The following is a 19,420-nucleotide window of genomic DNA, read 5'->3' as shown; positions in this document are numbered from 1 at the left end:
TTTTTCCTTCCCCGCGACGGCCGGGCTCGGCTTCAGCCTGCCGGGTAGGCAGCACAGCAGGCCGGGCTGCAAGCGGGCTGCCTATCCACCGCTCTGCAGGGGCTCCTACCTAATGCTTCCCGTGACACAGTGGGCCGGAAGACCGGCGCAGGCGGCCAAAACTCCTCGTTGAGCTCCAGAGTCGCTAAATGGCTCTCGAACCGACCGTGTGACCTCACCAATGGATTGCTCTCCGAACGAGGAATCCATTGGTGGGGCCACACGCTCGGTTCGAGTCCTGTTCAACGACTCTGTAGCTCAAAACGCGTCTAGAGTTTTGGCCGCCTGCGCCGGTCTTCCGGCCCACTGCAGCGAGTCACGCAGTTTGCAAATGCCGCCGCGACGCGGTGCGTCGCGGTGCGTCGTCGGTGAGGTTTCGCACCCCGCATGCAAATGCCAGCGCGGTGTGTAATGCCAACGCGGCAAGTCAAGAAGTCAGTCATAAAGTCAACAGCGACTCGCAATCAGGCCCTGATTACACCCGGACACATTTCTAAAACAAAGGCGGCGGCGCCGCGGCTGGCAGCGCGGCTGGCAGGGGCTAACCGCTCGAGTATTTACTTTGGGGAAGCGCGCGCCGCCTGCCGCCGCCTGCCGCCGCCTGCCGCCGCCTGCCACCGCGACCCTCCAACGCGCCGCCGCCGCATGGCCTCGCCGCCGCGCTGCGCTGGCTTCGGCGGCTTCGCTGGCGCCGAACAAGAAGTTAGTCATTTCCAGGGCATCCCAGGCGGACCGACGGCCCGCGTAGTTTCATTTCGCTCAGAGTGCTCCAGCGCCCCGCTGCCGCTCCACCGCTCCGCCGCCCCGCTGCTCTGCCCCCGTCCGCCGCGAGATGTAGTGAAGTGCTGCGGTCGGGAGGAACAATGGTGATCGATCACAGACCAGCCAGTGATCCATCACAGATTTTCCTCGCCTTCCCCTTTTCCCCTGTTTCCATCTGCATCCTCATCAGGCTCGTGTACCTCGTCATTATCTTAACCTCCTCCAATCCACCGAGCCTCTCTTTTTTTCAATCTCACGAAACCCATCTCCATCGGCACTCCCTTATTCTCCGCGACGATTATCATCACGACGGTCATTTACCGGAAGAGGAAGTAATGTCCTGCGTCGCCTCGTCCCGTCATGGCGCCATAAAATTCAAACGGCAGTCGGCCCTGTCGCGCCGCGCTACGCCGCGCTACGCCGAGCCGGCAAGGGTGATGATTATTGATCACTTCCGAGCTGATTGCATCCCGAGCAAGCCGGCGGCCCGGCGCGGCCTCAGCCCGCCCAGCCCCTTAATTCCCGGCAACTCCAAAACTCCGGGGCAGGAAAGAAGAAAGGGCCGGGCGGTAATGGTTGCGGCGCAAACAAGGAGATGGCCAAGCGGGCGGCAAACCCTTCACAGTGGGCCAGAAGGCCGGCGCCGGCGGCCGAAACTCTGGACGCGCTGCGAGCTACAGAGTCGCTAAATAGGACTCGAACCGGACGTGTGACCCCACCAATGGATTCCTCGTTCGGAGAGCAATCCATTTGTGGGGTCGCACGTTCAGTTCGAATCCCATTTATCGACTCCGGAGCTCAAAACGCGTCCGGGACTTTGACCGCCTGCGCCGCGGCCTTCTGGCCCACTGTGCGTCCCTCCGTTCGGCCTGCGTGCGCTTTTGTCCGACTGCCTGCATTTCCGACCGTTACCGACCGCTGGGCGCCATTGTCGCCCAGTGGAAGCTGTTCCCAATCGTGCCGCTGGCGTCCGGGCAGCCCGGCCTCGGCGCCTCGGCCGCCTCTTAGGGGAGCGCCGCTCCAGCGCTGCTCCTGACGTCAAGCACACGGCCCGATGAGGCTGCGCGCGATAATTAGAAAAGTTATCGGAAAGCATCCCCGCGTGTACGGAGGAGGCGCTTTCAGACGCTTTTACTCGTTTTGCTGGACCGGGACGGACCGGGAAAAGGGAGAAAAAAAAGTTCCGGGGGTGTAAAACGCTGTCAGCCCCACGGGCCGGGCTGCGCGGGGTGTAAACAAAAGAACGAGTGGCCTTTTCGCGACTTGGCGCTCGGCGTCTGCATAGGGCCGTCGTGAGGTGTAAATCAATACTACACCCCCGGGGAGGCTCCAACTGCCTTTGTGCGGGACCAACGACCGGACAAATGCTGCGAAGCTGGCGGAGCTAAGACGCGCCATCGGGACCATCGGAGCCATGCGCCGAGTTACGACCATCCCCGTGCCCTGCCCGAACTCCAACTCGTCCGTAGGCCTACACACACGGCCACACACACACACACACACACACACACACACAGAGGGCAGGGGGACATCACCACTCCACTCCCCGGCACGGCGGCGGCCCGGCAGGCGGGATCGCGGAGACATCTGATTTATCTGCCCCGGGAAACTCGCGAGCGAATAAAACGCGAAAAAGTTGAGCGGAAGCATCGCAGAGGCCTGGACCCGTTGCCAGCCGTCCCCTCCCCCCTCTCTCTCCTTCTCTCTCTCTCACACACACACACACGCGCACGCGCAATTCTAAAGGCCGGTCCCTGTGCTACGGAAAGAGCCCCCTTTACTGACATGCTGAGTAGCAACACAAGAGACCGACGAAAAGGTAGAACCTCCTCCGTCTCTCTCTCTTTTTTTCCTCAGACGACGATTTAACGCCCGTTTCGTCGATCCTGCGGCTTGCAGTGCGCTTTAATTAATTGACTCCGGCAGTTCCACAACACTGTGCAGCCAAGCCAACTGCGCCGTGCGCTGTACCGCTTTCACCCTCGATTGCACCCCCACCCCCTCCCCCCCATTTGGTGACGCCCCATTACACTCATGCATACACACACACACACACACACACAGCTCGGCATCCACACACTGCAACGGCGCCTGGAATGTAGGCAGCACAGCTTGGCACGGAGGCCTGCAGGCGGAAATGTCAACTTGAGCAGCGCCGCTAGCAGACCTCCCGCCGCGCTGCCGCTGGCCGACTGGACGGGCCTCCACCGTCCCAACGGCGTAAGCGACCGTCAAGTAAGTGGTACCTGGAACAAGGGCGTGCCGGCAACACACCACACACACACGCGCGCGCGCAAAAGGGCGGAATTTGTTTTGCTCGCGGAAACAAAAAGATAATCCAAGGGGAATCCAACGGGTGGGCCAGTTCGTTTGGCACCACCAAGTGCAGTTCGTTAGCGATGATCCAACTTGCTTCATTAACGATGGATTCGTCGCGACAGTGAACTTACCTTCGGGAATTTTGTTACTAGAGCCAAAACAAGTTGGTTGGACTCAGCAATTTTTTTTTCGTGCTCTTTCGCATTCCGCGGCAGGCTTCACTCGCCACCCCGTGCCGCTCGCGGAGTTGTACGCGCGTCGCAGTTTTATGCCCCCCGGCCCTTCGGCGGCGGCCGGCATCGGCCCTTATTTTGAGCGGACGCACTCACACACACACACACACACACACACACACACGGCACTGTTGAAGGCCGGCCGCGTGGAGCCTACAGGCTTCGTGGCAGCCCTGCCCTACGCAGTGCCGCCCTGCACTGCCCCACCAGACATGTTTATGACGCCCGGGCCCAGGAAAGGGGGGGAGGGGTGGGGGGCGTCGCGACGAGGGCCGAGACGCCGCTACGTCCCGAAGGGGAGAGGGGGGGGGGAGTCGGAATGTGTCACGCCATGCCAGTTATGTGGATGACGTTAGCTTTTGTTCGAACAACACGAGAAACGCGACGGGGGGACGGGGGAGGGGGTATTTCATGTCCAGCACGGTGTGAAACGAGAGCCAGGGGAGAAGAGGGGGTGGGGTTGACTGGCGGAGGGGGGGGGGGTAGTTGGTAGGATGTGGATTTTAGGGCGTGGTGACTGTCACCCTACACTCCGGAAATGGACGAGTGTGGATCATGAGTGTCGTGTGCTGTTTGCACGACCGGCTGTGTGTGTGTGTGTGTGTGTGTGTGTGTGTGTGTGTGTGTACGTCCCTACACCCATTGTAGTCCCACCCACTCGAATGAAACCCCATGTCGGTCTAAAAGGTGCACGCATTCGCTTTTAATCGCGGAGTTAAAACGAAAACGGGGAAAGGTTGGGGGCATGAATGCGTCCCGGTAGGCCCGGGGGCCGCGCAGCCGCCGCACCGCCGCTTCGCTCAGCGCAGCGCGCAGCGCCGCGTGCTTCAAATCAAGTTGGCGCTCCTCCCGGCCGACACTTCCACGCCTTATGAAATGTGAGAGACAGCCCGGAAACTTTGGGCGTCAGGTGACACACTTTGCACACTTCTCCGTTTTGATTAAAGCTCGGCTGCCCGGAAACCTTATATTGCCGCTTAGAAGAGGCGGGGGCGGGGCGGCCCCGGGGCCGGGATGGCCGACGTGCAATATTATGGCGAGAGAGCCGTCCCCGAGTGTGTTGATCTGTCCCCAGGCCTCCGCCCCGCCCCCACCCCTCGCACGGCAGCCACTTTGACACGACCCAAACGGGCGACGCGGCGGTCGGAAAAAAGACAACAGAGAGAGAGAGAGAGAGAGAGAGAGAGAGAGAGAGAGAGAGAGAGAGAGAGAGAGAGAGGCAGAGAAGACGCGTGTTGTTAGGCCCAAGCGACGCCGCATAACCAGGACCATCTATCAGCCCCTGTCATTCTTTGCCTTCGGGGTACTTTCGGTCCTCTCGGTCCTCTCGGTACTCCGAGCGGCCCCGCCACGCTCCAGGTTGCCGTTCATCAGCGAGGTTCGCAAAGTATGGAAGGCGGTGAAGCGGAGGGCCGGGGCGAAGAACGCGAAGCGACGGAGAGAGAGAGAGAGGAACCCCATCTTCTCATTTGTGAGTGCAGCCACAGCGTCTTCAAGATAAACTTGGGGGAAGGAACTTTGTTGGCCGAGTGTGTGTAGAACCGGGGGCGGGGCGGAGGGTGGCGGGGTGCAGGGTGGCGGGGTGCAGGGTGGCGGGGTGCAGGGTGGCGGGGTGCAGGGTGGCGGGGTGCAGGGTGGCGGGGTGCAGGGTGGCGGGGCGGAGGGTGGCGGGGCGGAGGGTGGCGGGGCGGAGGTGGCGGGGCGGAGGGTGCCCAAAGGGTGGTGCCGAGAAGGACGGGGCGAAAGAAGGGGAGCGCGATGTAGATGAGGAAGTAATTCAAGTGTCGGATAATTGAAGCTGAAAGAGGGCCCGGTGACAGCCCCTACGCCCCTGCGGTTGCGACGCCTCGAAGTAGCGCCAAACACGTTTGAGGAGGCCGGGGCGCGGCGGGGCGGGGCGCGGCGGGGCGGGGCGCGGCGGGGCGGGGCGGGGCGCGGCGGGGCGCGTGCTGCCGGCAATCGATACGGGGCGATGGAACGGGGCGCCGGAGTTTACTTCTGTCTTGCCATCAGATAGCGGGGAATGAGCCATCCTCCGCGTCAATGGGAGGCACACTTTTGCACGCCCAGGCCCGACCCAAGGGCCAAGCCCAACCACTCCAAATAAATAACCCTTGAGGCAATTCCACTCCTCTTTCTCTCTCGCTGTCGTTCCATTTTTTTTTTTTTTTTTTTGGCATTCAAATGAATATTCCGGATCCCAGGTTCCCTTGCGGGTTGCGGGCCGACGGCACCCATGCATGCGTTCACCACCGCGCGATTCTCGCATTCCCCGCAAGGCGAGCTCGCTGCTGGGCGCTCGGAAGGCAGCGCGGCGTGGGGGCGTGGCGCGGGGGTGGACCTGCTGGGCCGTGCAATGCCCCGTATTGGTTTTCCGATTTCAATTCGGCTTCTCGGTAATTGCCAGGGCACTGGCAGCGCACGGCCAGGGCATGGCCAGGGCATGGCCAGGGCACGGACGGTGTGTAGCACGGATATGGAATCGAAAGGGTTGTGTAACGGGCGGGGCGGGGCCTCCAAACATCTGTCGCGTCGCAAATAACGCGCGGATTTCCTGGCGAGCCGCGCACACTGCCCGACGACCCACACACACACACGCGCGAGAGGGGATGCACAGTGGGCTGGAATACCGGTGGAGGCGGCCGAAACTCCAGACGCGTTTTGAGTTCCGGAGTAGCTAAACAGGACTCGAACCGAACGTGTGACCCCACCAATGGATTCCCTCGTTCGGAGAGCAATCCATTGGTGGGGTCACACGTTCGGTTCGGGTCCTATTTAGCGACTCTGGAGCTCAAAACGCGTCTGGAATTTTGGCCACCTCCAACGGTCCTTTGGCCCACAGTGGGATGTATCACGTACGCATGTATGCACCCTGCGCGTGTCGAACACGCGCCAGGTGGGCCGGCAATGTCACGCCCCTCTTCGTCAGTGCGACTCGACACATTTTCATGGCACGCGTGTGGCAGTACTGAGGGGAACAACCGGTGGTGAACATCTCCCCTCGCGTCGCCCTCGGCACACAACGATTGCGAGCAGTGGCTGACGATAAACTTTTGCCGGCAGTGTAGGCCCGGCACGGCGGCACGGCCTGGGATGGACCCCTGGAAGCGGCCAGCCGAGGTTTAACGGCGCTGCCGGAATCGCTCACCAGACAGCCTCTGCCGACAATCTCCACGGCCGCACGCCCCCTTTCCCTATTGCCGATGCCTCGTCAACCCCTTCCCCCACACATTCTCGCCCCCAATGCCCGGGCTACTCTGAGAGGAAAACGTGGCGATGGGCCGCGGTGGCGCGCCACCTCCGGCCTGCCTTCGGCTATGGCTCTGGCCTCGCAGCGCCGCTGCATTCCACTCGGGGGAAATGTGCAGCCGCTGCAGCGGCGATGCATTTCAACAGACCCTGGAAAAAGATGGCAGAGGGGGGAAAAAAGAGGAAAATCGGCGGAACAATTTTCACTCAACGGCTCGCTCGGCTCGCTGCGCGTTCGGCCCGCCGATGGCCTCCTTTTTCCCGGAGTGATCCTTTGGAGATAGGGCGACACAGACACGGAGCTAATGGACACACCCTCTCTCTTTCTCTCCTCGCAGAAAACAGAGAGGCATAAGCCGGGGCGACTTTCCTTCCCGCTATCGGCCAGAACAAACGCACGACAACAACAAAAATAAAATACCCGGTCAACAATTTTTTTTTCTCTCCCTTAAGAGGCAGAAATTGTAAGCGCCTGTTTGTATTGTGTACAGCGAAGTTTCCGTCCCGACTAAGCCCCACTCTGTGCTGCCACGTAACCTCGCACTGCTGCGGCGGCATGCCGGCACTGCCGGCACTGCCAACCGATGTCTGCCTCCGCTATAATTATTGTCCTGGCGGCATTAGAGAGACAGAGGCGCGCTCCCCAAAGTTGATAGGACCGGATAGGCCCCCCACAAGCTGTCTCAAACTGAAATGCGTCGGTCGTAGTGCGCCTCCCAGCCGCGCCGTGCCATGCCGTGCCACGCCGTGCCGTGCCGAGCCGTGCCGCGCCGTGCCGTGCCGAGCCGCACAGGACTGCGAGATAGGAGCCTCATAGGCCTGTCAAGCCCCCACAAGCCCCTGCCGGGTAGCAGCGGCGGCCTGGGGCTCCTCGGCGTCCTCGACACCACGGCGATAAAGACTGTCAAAAGCCTTTCGTCTGAATATACGCGGGGCGAATAGGCGCGTTTTCTTCGCACGCGGCGGCGGGCGGCGGCAGCGCGCAGCCCTTGTAAAACATGTGATTAGGGTTAAGTGTAGTTGCGCGAGTGGCGGCCGTGTTACAGCGGGTCAAGGAAGCCCCCGCACTGTTGCCAGGGGAAGGGTACTTAGCATTTTACGCCCCTGCCTGCTCCTCCTGGGCCGCGGCCCGGCCGTGCGCGCGGCGGCGCGAGGCGGCGCGGCGGCCTCCCCGGGCACTATAGTTGACAGACAGCCGTTCGAGTTTTACAGGCGATAAAAACTGGACGCATAGGAGGGGTCAGAGGAACACGGGTCTGGTCGCCAGTCTTAGTGTTGTTGTTTTTTGTAGCTGTACACGGCCCGCGTGACTTGGCGGCTCGCGGGGCGGCCGTCGACCCGCCGCGCCGGGATGGAGACTTAAATGCGAAAAGTGGCGTTCCTCGGCCCCGAAGATGGATGATACGGTACGGCAGGGGCGGGGCGGGGCGGGGTGCGGTGGGGAACACCTGTTACCGCGTGCGTGAGGCGGGGCGAGGCGGGGCGAGGCGGGGCGAGGCGGGGGTGCGAAGTGGGGCAGTCATTCATGCCTCCCTGCGGCGGCCTGCCTTGCCCCGCCCCGCCCCGCCCTGGCTCACTATTCAAAGTTGGCCGCGAGCCTCCGAGCCCCGGCTGGCCCCGCCGCAGCACTCGCCACTAAGAGTCTAAATAGAGTTGGCCAAACTGCGCGGCGGCCACGCCACGCCCCGCCCAGCACGCCCCGCCACGCCCCGCCACGCCCCGCCACGCCGCGGACACAAGTCACCGGCTGGCAATTATTCACGCGCCGCTGCAGGTGGCGCCACAGTCGCTAAAGCCTTTTAAAAGTGTGTGCGTCCGCCTTTACTGGGTCAGTGTCCGCGCGGGGCGCCGCGGGGCGCGGCGGGGCGTGGCGGGGTGGGGGTGGGGCGGCGGGGGCGTTATAGCGCGTCGGGGTGCGCGGCGCTGGAGCGGAGAGAGCGGGGGCGGCGCACGGAACACTGCACAGCGGACAGGGCTCTGTGAAAGTGGCTGGCTGCACGCCGCGCTGTGCCGCTGTGCCCGGCAGCCCCGGCCCGGCAGCCCCGGCCCGGCAGTCTGGCAGTGCCGTACCCTCCGCGCGGAAACTCGATTTTCGCAACAATAGTAGTTCTGTAAGAGGGTGGGGCAGGCAGGCGGGCCGTGCCGGCGTGCCGGGCCCCAGGGGCTAAATAGGCCGAATGCGCGACACGACGAGGCAGCCCGATAGAGCAGCAGACACTGGCGGACGGCATCGCGCCAGGCATCGCACAGTGGGCCAGAAGGCCGGTGGAGGCGGCCAAACTCCAGACGCGTTTTGAGCTCCAGAGTCGCTAAATGGGACTCTTCCCGAGCGTGTGACCCCACCAATGGATTGCCCTCCGAACGAGGAATGGTGGGGTCACACGTTCTGTTTGAGGCCCATTTAACGAGTCTGGACCTCAAAACGCGTCCGGGATTTTGACCGCCCCCACCGGTCTTCTGGCCTACTGTGCATCGCGGGCATAGGCGACCCGGAGGACTTGGCCTTGCAAGGCGCTCGTCCGCTTCAGACTCTCGTAGACCGAGGAGCAGGGGTCAACAGCACCAACGCGTCTTAATTATATTCTCACAAAAAATAAAATAATTGGCGAATAATTAAGGGACGCGTAGCAATCTTACTGAAATGTAAAAATGACTCCCACTTCATAATTACCAAATGAAAGCTCTTTCATAATCCATTGGAAATTTGGGCCAAAAATTGAAGTATGCCCCTGGCCGCCGATGGAAATTCACTTTCGCAAACCTCTCGCGTTTCAAGCGTCTGGATTTCCCGAATCCAATTGCATTCTTTCTTATTCAATGAAAATGGACGGCTGAGGTAAGAAGTGGTTGGAGGGGAGCGGTCGGGCGGGGCGGGGACCAGCATCGGGTGGTTGAGGAGAATCGGAGCGTGCGCGACTCTCTCTCTCTCTCTCTCTCTCTCTCTCTCTCTCTCTCTCTCTCTCTCTCTCTCTCCCACCCGGCATGCCTCTCTTCCGCGACGAGCGCCAGAGTTGAGACAAATCAAATTTGCCCCTCTCCGTCTCTGTCTGCGTGCAAGGGGAACGAGGTGGATATCCAAAGCCCGCCCAAGCCTTTCCACGCCGTTACGTAGCATTTCGGAGTGGCGAATGAAACCGTAAATTCAATTACAATTATACAGCCGTCCTCCGTAGCCGCGCGTCGCACCCCCGCGGGGGCCCCGCCTCCCTTCCACTTTTCATTCCACTTCTTTGCCATTGTGTAGTGCCCCTTCATCCCCCACATTTGCATTCGGGAATCGCCACTCTGCAGTCCCACCTGGGCCCCGCCGGGGGTGCGCGGGGCGGCGCGGGTCCGAAGCCCCTGGGGCGAATCACATTAAGGGAACAGGTTGATTGGTATGCAGATAGGGCCAGTCAGGACAAGGCAGAGGCCGGCCAGGGTGACATTATTTCAGAGGCGTCGAGGCTTGTAAACGATTCCATCCCAGAGTGTCGGACAGGGATTTGGGGTCGCCGGGCCCGGCAGTTCAGCCCACACGAACGGCGGCCGACCCTCGCTCCTTGAGTAGAGAACAGTGAGACAAAGAGAAAAGTCCAGTGCAGACAAGTGCGAAATCCAGCCATCCAAACGAACTGGCCCTGAGCTCTGCGGCCTCGCAACAGGTTCGAAAGGCCCGCGTGCGTGCGGCATGCGTGCATGCGCGTGCGTGGCGTCGTAAAGGGCCACGCTTTATCCTGCCGGGCTTTACGCCCCCCCTCCTCTCTCCCTCTCTGTCACGGCCGCGCGCTGGCGTGCCAACGCGGCGCGAGCGAGAAGGACGTGGCGTCGATGGATGGCACGCAATACCTGGCGAGGGCGTGCTAACCGCGTGCACTATCTCCGGGACATGTGTGCCGACGAAACGGCACACCGCGTCGCCACAGCGGGCACGCACGCCGAGGTGGCAACGCGCATTAAAAGCACTGTTCAAAACGAGGAAGAGGATTCGAACACGCGGTCGCTGCCTTTGTGCACGCCGTCCCTCCCCGTTTCGCTGTACCATCCCAGGACTCCGAGGGGATATCGTGTGACCCGCGAGGTCTGAATAAATCCCGCGCCGCGTGGCGCAGCGTGGCAAGTCGAATCTGTCTTTTCTTTCTTTTTTCTTCAATTTTTTTTCTGCCGGCATTGCAGCGGCAGACCGGGCCGGGCAGACGTTACGTCCCCGCAGACTGGTTTGTTTCCAGATCAATCAAGTTTCCAGCTTTCCATGCATACCAACAAGCCTCCGTCGCGCACCTCTGCTCCGCGCTCCAGCCCAAGCCAGGCTCCAGCGGCTCCAGCCCCGCTTCAGCCTCGCTCCAGGGGCACGTGCGCCGAGCGCCAAAATAAAATCCACTTTTTTTTGCCACCTAAAGGCGAGTACCGTGCGCACGGCGCGGCACGGCGCGGCTCACCTTGTGTCTTGCCTCACTCTTCGGCCGGGCCGTTATAGAGGCCGATGTAAACAGGCAGTCAGGGGAGCCCAGCTGGCCGCGAGGGGCGTGGCGTGGCGGGGCGGGGCGGGCAAGGCGGCCGGGGCGTTTGCTCTAAAAGCAAACAACTTGCCGCCACACCCTGCCGCGCCGCTGCTGGCCCTTCTAACGCCAATACCCACTTTTTCCGCGTTTTGCGGGGCAACGGTTTAATGTACGAGACGAGCCGCGAACAAGGCGCCCCGCGTTTACGCCGGCCAGTTAATGGTTCGGCTTTACGGCAACTGTTATTCACCTGAATATTGCACCGTCTAATTAAGCCGTTACTTAGTCGGCGTTCCCTAAATCTTCACTAATGTGGCAAGCACGTCATGTTTACGGTGGCCGACCGTCCGCGCGGCCAGGCCGGCAGTCCGCATCAGCTCATTCCCGACGGACCAATTTGTAACGACGACGAAATGAAAGATCGCTAAGACGCTGGGCTTACATGCATCCATTCGGTGACACACGCGGTGGCTGTGGCGGGGGCGGGGGCGCGGCCGAGGGAGGGCAGCGCGGAGGGCAGCGCGAACTGCGGCGCCGGGGCACGCAGGAGCACGTCCAGCGTGGGGCGTTGGAGGTCCAGCGAGTCGAACAACGCGAACGCCGCGGAGTCGCCGCCGGCGAGCGCCGTCGTCGTCGTGGCTGGACTCTGCGGGGGCGGGAAGCCCACGAGGGACCCGGGGCGTTCCGTCGTGGCGCGCGGTGTCGGAGCGGCGGCGGGGGTGGAGGCGTCGGCGCTGGCTGCTGGGCTGCTAGGCCGGGGCGTACGTCCGCGATGTGCTCGTCAGTGACACGTGCCGCGGCGCGCCGCACCAGTCGCGGCCAGGCCAGGTGGGAGACTGTGGGGGGCAACCTCCCTGGCGGTGCTGGCCGTGCTAGCCTCGTGCCGGGCCGTGCGCCGCGCATCCGGCTTGCTGCCGGCCCCCTCCAGCCGGCCCGAGCCCCGAGCCTTGGGGCGGGGCGCGCGCCGCACCGCGCATGCGCGCCTATCCACGCCCAGCACGGCCCCGCGCCGCCCCGCCGGCCCTGCCCTGCCGGACAAGCCGCACAAAAATGTAGCGAATTGGCAGGCCCGTCCGCTATTTGTGGGGCTGCGCGACGAGCACCAGCTCCGCGAGCCCCGCGTGGGCGTGGACATGGTAGGCGGGGTGAGGGGGCGGGGGACGCACTCGTTGGTACGCTGTTCCATCGCCGAGCGGGTACTCCTGACCTGCTCCACTGAAATCCTTTTCCTTTCTCGGAAAGCAGAAATGAAAGGAAGGGCGGTCGCTGTCCCCGCCGGCCCCGGGCCGGGCTCAGAGGGGCAGCACTTTGGACGTGGGCGCGTCGACAGGCTCGCCGACACACCCGTGGCGACGAACGGGTTACACGACACGAAGCGCAGGCCGGCGCACGATGGTCGGCGAAACCGTCGGAAAACGGGAAGCGCGCTGCAGATCGGCGCCACTACGCCGTGACGCGCATTTCGAGGCAAAAAGTGATTAATTATGCGAAATAAAAGCGAAACCTGTTGCACTTGAAGTCGTCGCTTCAAGGAGCACGTCCGGGGGCAGCCATTGCGGCTGACTCGGCGGCGCTTCAAAGGCGGACCTAATTATTGGTGGGCAGCAGTTAACCACTGTGAAACACGATTAGCGAAAAACTGAACTAACGCCCGAACACGATTACCCGGGCACCGAATGGAAATTATTTAACGTCATAATCTAGTCGGTCTCTGGGAATCAAGTTCTTGTTTGTACCGCAAACAATGGCGGAGGCACGGAGATGAAATGTGTCCATCGTTTACACCGTGAGTCGCACCGACGCGAGTCTACGAAGCGCAGGGAAACAAGTGCGACAGCGGATTTGCACGAATGTACCGCAGGCAACCCATCCACCGCGCGCCACCGCTGGGCTGCGACCTCTCCGCCACGTCAAGTGAGGAACTTTCGCGGAGAGTGCTCCGCGCGCTCCTGTTTTAGAAAATAGTCCCGACAAGAGTTGTGTTTCCTGCTGAGCCGCGGCCTGGCAATGCCCTGTCAAACAGGCTGGCCGGCGTGTTTACATGCAAGCAAATAAACCGAAGGGTAAAACCAGACCGGCTAAACTTAGACCCATTTCTCCTTCGGCCGACTCGGCCAGCTTCGCTTGCCGGCCAGCCGCCACACGCGGACTCCAACATTTTCATCGAAACAACGTCCCTTTTATTCGTTGACAGCGATGTCGCCCGCTGGGTCGTTAGAGGGCGATTCAGAGCGTACCGAGGCCACGTGGGAACGGGGCAGTTGCCCGGCCCCCTGTGGCGCAGGCAGTACAGTTTTCCGAATCACGGCCTCACTTGTATTCCGAAATGATCATTTTGAAGAGGAAAAACGGGTGACGGTGGTGGGCGGCGAACTATGAACCTGCCGCGCCGGAAACGAGCACGCAGTCCACTACACTACCGCGGCACCCGGCACCACGCCGCGACGAATGTTTTCCAACTCACAATGGGCTCCTGGTAGCTGAACGTCGGGTGCGCGGCCAGGCCGAAGACGTGCACCATGACGTCGTCGCACCACCGGTCCAGGTCCAGAGCGCTCTGGGACGCCACCGTAACACAACACACAGCGCGGCGAGGGAAGACCACAGGGCGCGAAGCGTGGCGCGAGGACCCGACCGCGTCGCAGGACTGCTCTCCACTCACTGAATGGGTAGGGCACCCTGAGGCCCCGAGGCCGGCCCACCCCGGCCCACCACACAGCGCGGCGCGGCACGGCCCGGCAACGCGCGCGGCGCGGCGCAGCGCGGCGCACAAGGCGGTCTAGAAGGGCGGCGCGCAGCCCGTCCCGTGCTCGGCCGGTTCCTTTCTGGGCGTGGCGGCCAGTACCTGTTCGGCGTTGTGAGAAAAGTCGCCCAGGCACCTGAAGAAGCCATCGGCGAGTAACGTGGAAAACCAAAGCACGACCCTTGCGCCGCGCTCCAACGAATTACTCTTTTATGTATTTTGATCGAAACAGTATCGGGCCGCAATGTTCCACCAAAGTTGTTAGGGGGAGGCCGCCGCCAGGCCGGCGCGATGCACGCATTGGTGGCGTACCGGCTGCTATGTTAATGTTTATCTTGCCAACTTTGGACGGACTAAGGCGACGGCTGGCTCACCGCATACGTGATGAGATGAATCCAAACTGATGAGCCGCGGCGTCGCCGCGCCGTCGCCGTGCCGTCGCCGTTCCGTCGCCGGCCAAAACCTTGCCGTGCTACCGTGTTGGCAGTGGATTCAAAACCCGGATTGTTTGGGGCGGAATCAGGGCGAGCGGATAAGGGCCGACCAAGGAGGTTCCTCGGGGTTGGTCCGCACCGGAGGGGCTTCTCGCTGCTTCTCGCTCGTCTCATGTGGCGAGGGTCAGACTGCCCTAATTTCGAGTCACGACGCGATGCGCCGTCCCTACAGCAGCAGCCCTTGCCTCAGCATGCCGCCCCCTCCTCCTCTGGGTCAAAGACCCTCGTCGTTTGTTTTTATTTTCACTGGCGACGCAGCGGGTCGACCGCCGCCTTGAGGCCGAGCTTGAGAGGAAGCGACTGTGGATAAACTGTTGCGTGATTTCGGCCCGCGGCGACCCGGGGCCGGCAACAAGAAGGAGGCTCGACGTCAATAACGCGGGACAGATTTTCGGCGCCGCTCAAGATCCAGGCGGTGCAAGGACGGGGCGAGGACGGGGCGAGGACGCCGAGGAAGCCGCGCGGAGGGATCAACGGATCGGCACGCAAAGAGGGAGGGCGGATATTGGAGCAGGGCCACACGTGAGAGGGTGGGTGCAGAGAGTGAGATTAGTGAAGGTGTGCCGGAAAGTGGAGGGGGAGTGGAGGGGGGAGGGGTGGGGCGGCGAGTGCAGGCGAGCGGCACGCCGGTCCGTGCGGCACACAGTGTGTGCGGACAGAGCGGCCTAATGGCGCATCAAATTGATCTCCTCGTTGACGGCGGCGCAAACAGGAAAAGTGTGTGATGGAATAAGTCTGCAACAAGTAGCGCCAAAAAGCAACGCTTCCCCACCAAGTAGACGCCGTCTTGAGAGCGTTTGGGCCGCGAAACGGGACCAGCTTTGCGTCGGGAAGGGGGAGGAGGCAAGAGTGCTTTATCATTAAGCCAGCACGCCAACTATTACGGTACTGCGCAACGCTCGCGCACACACGCCCTCACAAAAGACCAAAAACACACACACACAGGCACACCGGGCCCTGATGGGAGGGTGCGTGTGGGGTCCGCGCCGTGTGGCACCGTGGCTGAGTGGTGGGCCGAATCAGATTTGCCTTGCGATACGCACGCCGTCGTCCGTCCAATGCGGTGTATTCAAAAGGCGAGGACGCGTACAAAAGCACCAATCTTCTCTGCCTACACGTTTACGTCCACTTGCCGGCCCCCATCATCTGATGAGCCCCCCCCCCCCATAATAGAGAAAAAAGTATTCGTCATCGATTCGGAGAGAGCGCACAAGGCACAAGCGCACACCGCACTGGCCTCTGCGGCAAATGGACTCACAGCGATGGTCGTCGGATAGGAGAGGTGGCGGCACACAAACACGTGTCGCTGCCATTCACCGAGGGCGTCAATTTTTTAAGAGGTTTCGGTCGATCGGCACCGGTCCACGCCCTCCAGGCCCGCCCGCTGCCGCCCGCTTAGAGCGGCGCGCGCCCTTTACTTAGTTTGCAAGTTTGCGAAACTCGATCTGGATTCGATCCTGCGCGAGATGGCTGACGGCGCTGGCGGCGCGGCCGGCGCGCCCCGTGCAGATCGGATCATGTGGGAATGCGCGCCGGAAAGAAAACATCGTAAAGCAAGCCGTGTATCGCCAACTTGGCCCAAATCAGGCCGCCTAATTTATGCCACGCGCCCGTTTCCGCCACAATCCCTTCGGCCAACTTCTTCTCGCAGTGTCGGCAAAAATTCCCGCCAGGCGAACTCCCGGCCCGAAACTAATCATTTTTTGTGCCGGGTGGAAAGCTTCTGCTGCCTCAGGAGGAAGGAAAACAGTCGGGATCGACCGCGTCAAAGAAACGGAGAAGTGCCCCAGAGTTCGAAGGTACACAAGACATTGTGCCGCTACTTGCAAATTCCATTTCTGTTGCAGAGCCCCGCCTTCAGCCAGCCGAGGCCCCGGCGTGACAGCATAAGCCGAATACGCGTCGGCTCACCTCGGCTCGCCCGGGCAAACTCCCGCAGACCTCATTCCCAACTTGTTTTCGTCGCATGTCTGCACCGCACTCCATCCGTCTGCCCTTCAAGGACATTTTTCCCCCTCTTTTCCGACAGAACAGAGCAAATGTGCGCCGCGCAAGTTTGAAAAGACAAGACAAACAGAGGAGGCTCATTCGGCATTCTGGGCGGTGGGGGAGCCATCCCTTAAAGTCTCACCGCATTACCGTTTCTCGCGGCGCCGCGGCATACCTGGAAGCAGAGACACAAAATTGTTATGATTCTCCGAGAAAACAGAGAGGAATGATGAAACCAATCTGATTGCTCCTTGAGCGCGACAGAGACGGGACATTCGCCCATTCGAAGTGAGGAAGGCAGTGGCACGCTTGGCCAGCTCGCCATCATTAAAAGTTCGCTCAGCGATGCGGCGCGGCACGCCGGAGCCGGGACCCGCCGTGGCCAGTGAGCCCACCGCCCCGAAGCCCAGGCCGGCCTAAAATAATGATAGTGCAAAAGCAAACTTCCCTTGTGAAATATTTACGTGTATTTTCTTTTTCGGCCTGCTGCGTCCTCTTGTCCTCCCAGCCCTTTCAGTGGGGGTGGGCCTGCCTGCCTGGGCCTGCCTGCCTGGGCCTGCCTGCCCTTGCGGTTCGCCGTTCGGCCGACAATCAACACGGCTCGGCCTCGTAACGAAGCCAATCGCCGCCACCACACCGGCCGTGCCTGCCGTGCCCCGGACGGTGTTCCCAGACGCCCCGCCGAAAAACGCGCCCCCGCAGCATGGGGCGAATACTGGGTGACTGTCAGGCACGCAACGCACAGCAAGATGTAACAGCGCCGGATAATCCAAGGATAGCTATTCAGTGCACAGGGCCCGAAGGCAGGCAGCGCGCTCCGGCAGGGATTTCCAGTGAATTCCAGCAATTCCCCGCTGAGCAAATATGCTCGGATGGATCAGGGCGGCGGCAGTGCGTTCCTCACAAAAAATAGAATCGGCGAGCACACATCGTCCTATAGAAGGGCCTGCCTCTGTTCCCAAGGACCCCCCGGGGACCGCGCCGGACTGGGCACCTGGTCAAACAAGATGCTGTCCAGCGGGGCTCTCATTTCGGCGACCACTGCGTGCTCATCACAGCGACGACTGTTTTCGTAGCACCATCGGGGCACTCGGCACCGCTCTTCCATATGGACCACTCGGGGAAAAGCTCGAGATTGCGCCGCTCTAGGGTCGCCATCGGAAGCGAGCAAAAAGTTTCCGCAAAAAAAATACCGGGAGTGGAATAAAGAAGAGCCTGTGACATCCGGGCGCACTGCCTTGGCGCCTGCAGCCGTAATCCAAGTCCTAATTGGCTTATCAACTGGCCGAGTCGTTCGGTCACCTCATTTGAGTGCGCGATTTCATAACGTCGGGCAGAAAAAAAGAGGACCGCGGAGCAGAGTAACGAGAAGGAACAATCAAGTTTATGCGGAGCGTCGAGGCGGCCTAGGCGAAGGAGTGGCTCGACAGTGCACAAAGCAGAGTTTGACTTCATTATGACGGCGGCCGCGTCCGGCGCGTCCCCCAGGCCGGCAGTGACGGGGAGGAGGGCCATGAAGGGGCGCTCGGGGTATAATACGGCCTGACGTGTCTTATCGGGAAACCGCAGCGAGGGAGGGGGCAGCCGGGCTCGACTCTCATTCCGTCCATCTAAAGCTCGGCCGACCGGCCCGACAACTAGCTTCGACTCAAGAGAAAACAGCCCTCGCATTTCTACCCAAGTTTTTTCCCAATACCTCTGTGACGGCAAACTGTTTTTGCCTCATGTGACGAACACCTCCTGGGCGTGATTGCATTGTAGCATACGTCAGTTGCCAAGAGCGGCGCGCCAACTGAGACCCCATGCAGGCGACGGGCGCAAAAGAATGAAACGACATGACGTTTGCACAAACATAAGCTGTTCGATCAAAGAGAGTTTTTGCTACGGCCATCGCACGAAACTCAACGCGCATTGCGCCGCCGACCGTGACGGCTTGGCCCCCTGCTGCCGACAGCAAGGTCCAGCAGGGCTCCAGCCGCCACTAGGGGACACCAAGGCCCAGGCCCTTTCAAACCACCAACAACGCCCCCACAGAACGTGACGTCACGCCGCTCTCGACCAGCCTTATTGCTGAGTCGCGGTTGTCCACATTTCACGTAACGGAAAGCAGCGGGGTGCCTGGGGGTAAGAGGACGTATCGGCACTGGCGCTGTTAAAGCAAAACACTTGGGACGTTCAAGGCACTACATTTTGGTGACTCAAATTTCAGCGAACTAAAATTAAAACGCACCAATGAAGAGCGACCACAATGGCACGCCCTCAGCGCCTGTTGCGTCACTCAAAACCTGGCGGACGACACACTAGCCGTAACAAGCAGCCAAAGTGTGCGCAGGCGAGGAATTAGCCGTGGCCCCTAACAGTTTGCAACTAGTAGGATGGGTTTAAGTTGTAGTCCTGATGGAGCCGGTAATCCCTGCCATTGTTGGACGGGTCAGCCTGCCAAGCCAGTTTCCACACTCTGCAAACTACACTGGACAGCAGCAGTCTCTAGATTCGATCTTTTTATTTTCAGCGCGCAGGGTAGGTCGGCCTGGCTGGGGGCAGCGGAGGCAGCGGCTCAGCCGAACGGCCTTGGCTTTAAGCGAGGGAGGATTCCGGCCGGAGAGCGATATAATTGGGATGCTAAAATGACGGACAAGTAGTGACCCTGGAAATGGCCCCAAAAAGCTTAGCAGACAAAGCGACCCGTCCAGTTCGAGGGCCTCGTTAGCACACGTAATACTTGGCGAGGCAAGAGACGGAACTCTCTGAACTTGATTTAATCCCTCATCCTTTACCGAACACGCTGGCCAAGGGCCGCTGGCGGCGCTGGCGCTGGGGCACGCTGGGGCGGACGGCCACCCGATTCACAACAATGGCAAGGGCTCTCGACTCTCGGGGCCACAGCATGCCGCAGCAGGTTTCCCATCATTACCACGCACAAAGCGAATGGGGAACCTCGTGCCCTTCTCCACGTCCTGGCCAAACTGCAGCAGCGCAGCGAAACCCGGCCGGTCGTAATCTGGACGCCGGGCTGACCTGCAGGGCCAGCCGCAATGGAGGGATTGAAGGCCCAACAGGTCGGGGCCGGCCTTGTGGCCGCGCCGTATGCTGCCACGCTGGCGTGCCAAG

The 19,420-nt window shown here is 61.3% G+C and overlaps 1 protein-coding gene across 12 annotated transcripts in view; it reads right to left on the bottom strand.

The window, feature by feature from the left end:
• Positions 1 to 13,731, bottom strand: part of LOC117649356 (CUGBP Elav-like family member 3) — a 71,352-nt gene extending 57,621 nt beyond the window's left edge. For 8 of the 12 annotated variants that reach the window (XM_034392021.1, XM_034392022.1, XM_034392024.1 and 5 more), the window contains exon 1: positions 13,548 to 13,731. In XM_034392021.1, coding sequence (XP_034247912.1) covers positions 13,548 to 13,604 — 57 coding nt within the window. In that variant the 5' untranslated portion in view covers positions 13,605 to 13,731. Of the gene's footprint in view, positions 1 to 11,525; positions 11,584 to 13,547 lie in introns of those variants that run through there. The other 4 variants (XM_034392028.1, XM_034392029.1, XM_034392031.1 and 1 more) reach the window with 4 other exon arrangements.
• Positions 13,732 to 19,420: the final 5,689 nt, after the last annotated feature.

Source organism: Thrips palmi, unplaced genomic scaffold (assembly GCF_012932325.1).
Source record: "Thrips palmi isolate BJ-2018 unplaced genomic scaffold, TpBJ-2018v1 HiC_scaffold_4, whole genome shotgun sequence".
NCBI lineage: Eukaryota > Metazoa > Arthropoda > Insecta > Thysanoptera > Thripidae > Thrips > Thrips palmi.
This window is presented reverse-complemented; position numbering and strand designations above follow the sequence as displayed.